This window comes from Propithecus coquereli, unplaced genomic scaffold, assembly GCF_000956105.1.
Source record: "Propithecus coquereli isolate 6110/MARCELLA unplaced genomic scaffold, Pcoq_1.0 Scaffold139, whole genome shotgun sequence".
In the NCBI taxonomy this organism is placed as follows: domain Eukaryota; kingdom Metazoa; phylum Chordata; class Mammalia; order Primates; family Indriidae; genus Propithecus; species Propithecus coquereli.
In genome coordinates this window covers 3,917,432-3,921,172 of record NW_012138191.1, presented here as the reverse complement: position 1 = coordinate 3,921,172, position 3,741 = coordinate 3,917,432, and the positions used below count along the sequence as shown (strand labels likewise).

The window sequence follows — 3,741 nt, the reverse complement described above, 5'->3', positions numbered from 1 at the left end:
GTCCAGCTACTTTCTTTCTTTTTTTTTTTTTTTTAGTAGGGACAAGATGTCTCTCTTGCTTAGGCTGGTCTCGAACTCCTGACCTCCAGCGATCCTCCCACAGTGCTAGGATCACAGGCACGAGCCACTGCACCTGGCCTTTCTCAAAACATTGTACTATCCTTCTTGTGGTGATGTGAGATGATGAGATGCATACTTGCTGAGATGAAGGGAGGTGAAGGATGTAGGCATTATGATGGAGCATTAGGCTGCTCTTGACCTTCTGAGGATGTGTTGAAGGAGGATCATCTGCTTCAGGTGATCCTGGATCATCAAGCCATGACGACACTGATGGTTGGGGGGTCCTCCATGGTTGAAGGTTTTTTTGGCTGAAACCTTTTGGAAGAACATTGTCATTAGAAGTTGTTGTCTCTTTTTAAGTCACCAAAGTATTGTTGCATAGGCTGTAATCCTTCATTGATCATATGGGTGATTTAAGTACTGTGTTCCGTCCAAGGATCGTATTCCATAGTTTTGTTCTTTAATTTCTGTGCAATTCAAAACACTTTGGCAAATTTCGGTAATGTCCGCATTGCTGTATCTGCTCTAATTTCTTCTTCCTCTTCCTCTGTAGATGACTCAACAAGTTTTTCCAATTCCTCATTTAACACTTTTCAACAGCCTTCAGTGTGTTCTTCCATTTCTTCATCAAGCATGTTGGCAAATCCTTTTTTAACAACTTGTTTTGCTGTGTGAATGATTTTCCTTAACTTCTTGATCGATCCCCCGAATCCTTTAAAATCATTCATGACTCCACTCCCTAAGTTCTTCTTGCAGGCATTTATAGTTTCTGGTTTTAACTCATCCATAGCAGCTTTGATGAATGTTTTTGCATCAGCAGTAGCAAATGGTTTCAGCACTGTGTTATGTCCAGTTTAGGGTCTACATCAATTGCTGATCGAATGCCATCAAATACCAGGGAGAGTATGTGGCCGTGAGACACAGAATGATGCCCTGGTCAAGGGGCTGAAGCAGTGAGGTTGTGTTTGGAGGTAAAAATACAACTTCAGCATTTTCATTTTCATAGCAATGAAATTCACAATGGCCAGGTGCATTGTCTATTATTAATAGGACTTTAAATTCGGACCCTTCTTCTTCCAACTATTTTCCCACTCTGGGATGAAGCATTGGTGGAACTATTCCATAAACAGGATGGCTGTCACCCACACTTTCTGATTAAGTTGCCAGAACAAGGGCAGATAATTTTTGTTTTTGTTTTTGAAAGCACGTGGTTTCTTCGTTCTGGACACTAGAGTGGCTTTATTATATGCCTTGCAGTCTTGCCACACAGTACCTGAGTTAATCTGCCCTTCCATGCTTTATGCCTGGTGCCTCCTTTGCACTTTTATGAATGTAGGTTCCATTGGGGATCGTCTTCCAGAAGAGCCTGATTTCATCGCAATTGAAAACTGGCTTTGCATGGTATCTTTTCTCCTTAATCGAGTTCTTCCACACTGCCAAAATGTGACAGCAGCTTCTTCATTGGCAAATCCAGCCTCTCTAGTAATTTTTGTATTTTTCAGTGCAAACCTGTTCCTGAGTCTACGTAACCATACCTTAGTTTCCATAAGTAGCTTAATATTACTCATTTCAGGGGATCCCTTGCTGAAGTCTTCATACAGCCTTTGTGCTTTCTGGTGCAGCATGTTGCTGTGAATTGGAACACATTTTCTGTTCATCTCTTCCACCCACGAATTTAATGCCTTTTCCATCTTAACTAAGCACTTATCAGGCACCGTGGCCATAACGTTTGCAGTTTGAGGTGCAATGGCAAAGCTAGCATGAACTTCTTTTCCTTTCCTCACAATTCCATGCATAGAAGATTTGTTCTTATGGTAGATCTTAGCAACCTCAACATACCATTTTTTTCTTTCCTTATTAAGCTGAGCTCTTTCACCTTGTCATTTAAAGGAAGCACTTTATAGCTTCTCTTTGGCTTATTCAAATTGCCAGCATCACTACTCTTGAGCTTTGGGGCCATTATTAAGTAAAATAAGGGTGACTTAAACACAAGCTCTGCAAAACTGCCATGGTCGATCTGATAACCGAGATGGCTGCTGAATGACTAAGGGGCGGGGAGTGTATACACTGGATACTCCGGACAGAGGGATGATTCGCATCCAGGGTGGCGCAGGACAGCAGCGAGAGATTTCATTACGCTATTTAGAATGGTGTGCAATTTAAAACCTATCAATTGTTTATTTCTGGAATTTTCCATTTAATATTTTTGAACCACAGTTGATCTCAAGTAACCGAAACTGCAGTTAGCAAAACTGTGGATAAGGGGGGACTACTGTAAATTATTCTGGCTTTACTGGTGTTTGATCTTTAAGAGTCTTCTAGCTATGGCTCTAATGAAGGTTCCTGCTTTGTAGTGCCTTTGGTATTGAATTTAATTTTTTTTTTTTTCCATTGCAGGACTATGGCGGCCCAGGAAGCCACTCCAAGCAGCCAGTCAGAGGAGAGCTATGCTTTGGACCTTCCATCAGCGTGTGACATAAGAGATTATGCTCTACAGAGACCCAGCCAAAAGGCCAACAGTGAGGCTTTTAGTTCTGTGGAATCCCTTTCTTTTCCTTGCTCTTCTGATGTGGATCCAGGTAATAAGCAGAGTTTTAAACAAACTAACTTAAAAAAAACAATTAGCAGATACGCAGGTATGTGATAGTTTGTTTCTCTCTTTTCCAATAGCAGATCTCCAAGAATGATTCATTGTCTTAGGTAGAAAAACATCTTACCTAAGCAAAGCTGTGGGGAGAGACTTCAAAGGACAGCCTCCCCTTCTATGACAAAGAGCTGTTTCCTGGAGGTCTTTTCTTTGTTTTTTTTTTTTTTTTTTTCTTGGGTCCCTTTCTGATCTCCATCAAAATGCATTCAGAAGCAGGGGAACACTTGGTTCAACAAAAAGAGAGTGGAATTGTTTTTTTGTTTTGTTCTTTTAAAACTTCAGAAAATAGCAATATGAGCTTGTTATGTGTTATGGGTAATAAAAATAGAGACTTTGGCCAGACACGGTGGCTCATGCCTGTAATCCTACGACTCTGGGAGACTGAGGCAGGAGGATCACTTGAGGTCAGGAGTTCGAGAACAGCCTGAGCAAGAGCTAGACCCTGTCTCTACAAAAAGCAGAAAAATTAGCCAGGCATGGTGGCACGCGCTTGTAGTCCCAGCTACTTGGGAGGCTGAGGCAGGAGGATCGCTTGAGCCCAGCAGTTTGAGGTGGCTATGAACTAGGCTGATGCCATGGCACTCTAGCCCGGGCAACAGAGTGAGACTCTGTCTCAAAAAAAAAAAAAAAAAAAAAAAAAGTAAATTAGGAAAGGTTCTCACTGTAATCTGGCCTTTACCATGCAGTGAACTTGAGGTGGACAGCCCTAAACTCTGAGGGAGGTCACTGCTCGAACAGCCCAACCTGATTTACTCTGATCTGATCATTTTCCCCCTCAAATTTCTCAAAATTGTCCAGGAGCCTGGGTTTTCATTTTCCATTTATAAGTTGAGTCCATTTTCCTTCCTATCACTGCATAGGTCGTTGTAGTCATGGGTTAGTCATAGTTATAGTTTCTCTCCCCTGTAGTCCAGCCCTTCGGTGGATTCTTACTGACATTTTAACCTAGTTCTGATTACTCTGGATCTATTGTTTGCTCACAGACATGCCTACCTTTACACTGATCTCTGTTGGTGTTCTGATGGCTACTCTTC

At 41.8% G+C, this 3,741-nt stretch overlaps 1 protein-coding gene across 1 annotated transcript in view; it reads left to right on the top strand.

Moving 5' to 3' along the window:
• The window catches only part of LOC105806190 (uncharacterized protein C20orf196 homolog), an 11,461-nt gene extending 8,419 nt beyond the window's left edge, over window positions 1-3,042 (top strand). The window contains exons 2-3 of the mRNA XM_012639264.1: window positions 2,458-2,639; window positions 2,731-3,042. Coding sequence (XP_012494718.1) covers window positions 2,462-2,639; window positions 2,731-2,747 — 195 coding nt within the window. The 5' untranslated portion in view covers window positions 2,458-2,461 and the 3' untranslated portion in view covers window positions 2,748-3,042. The remainder of the gene's footprint in view (window positions 1-2,457; window positions 2,640-2,730) is intronic.
• Window positions 3,043-3,741: the final 699 nt, after the last annotated feature.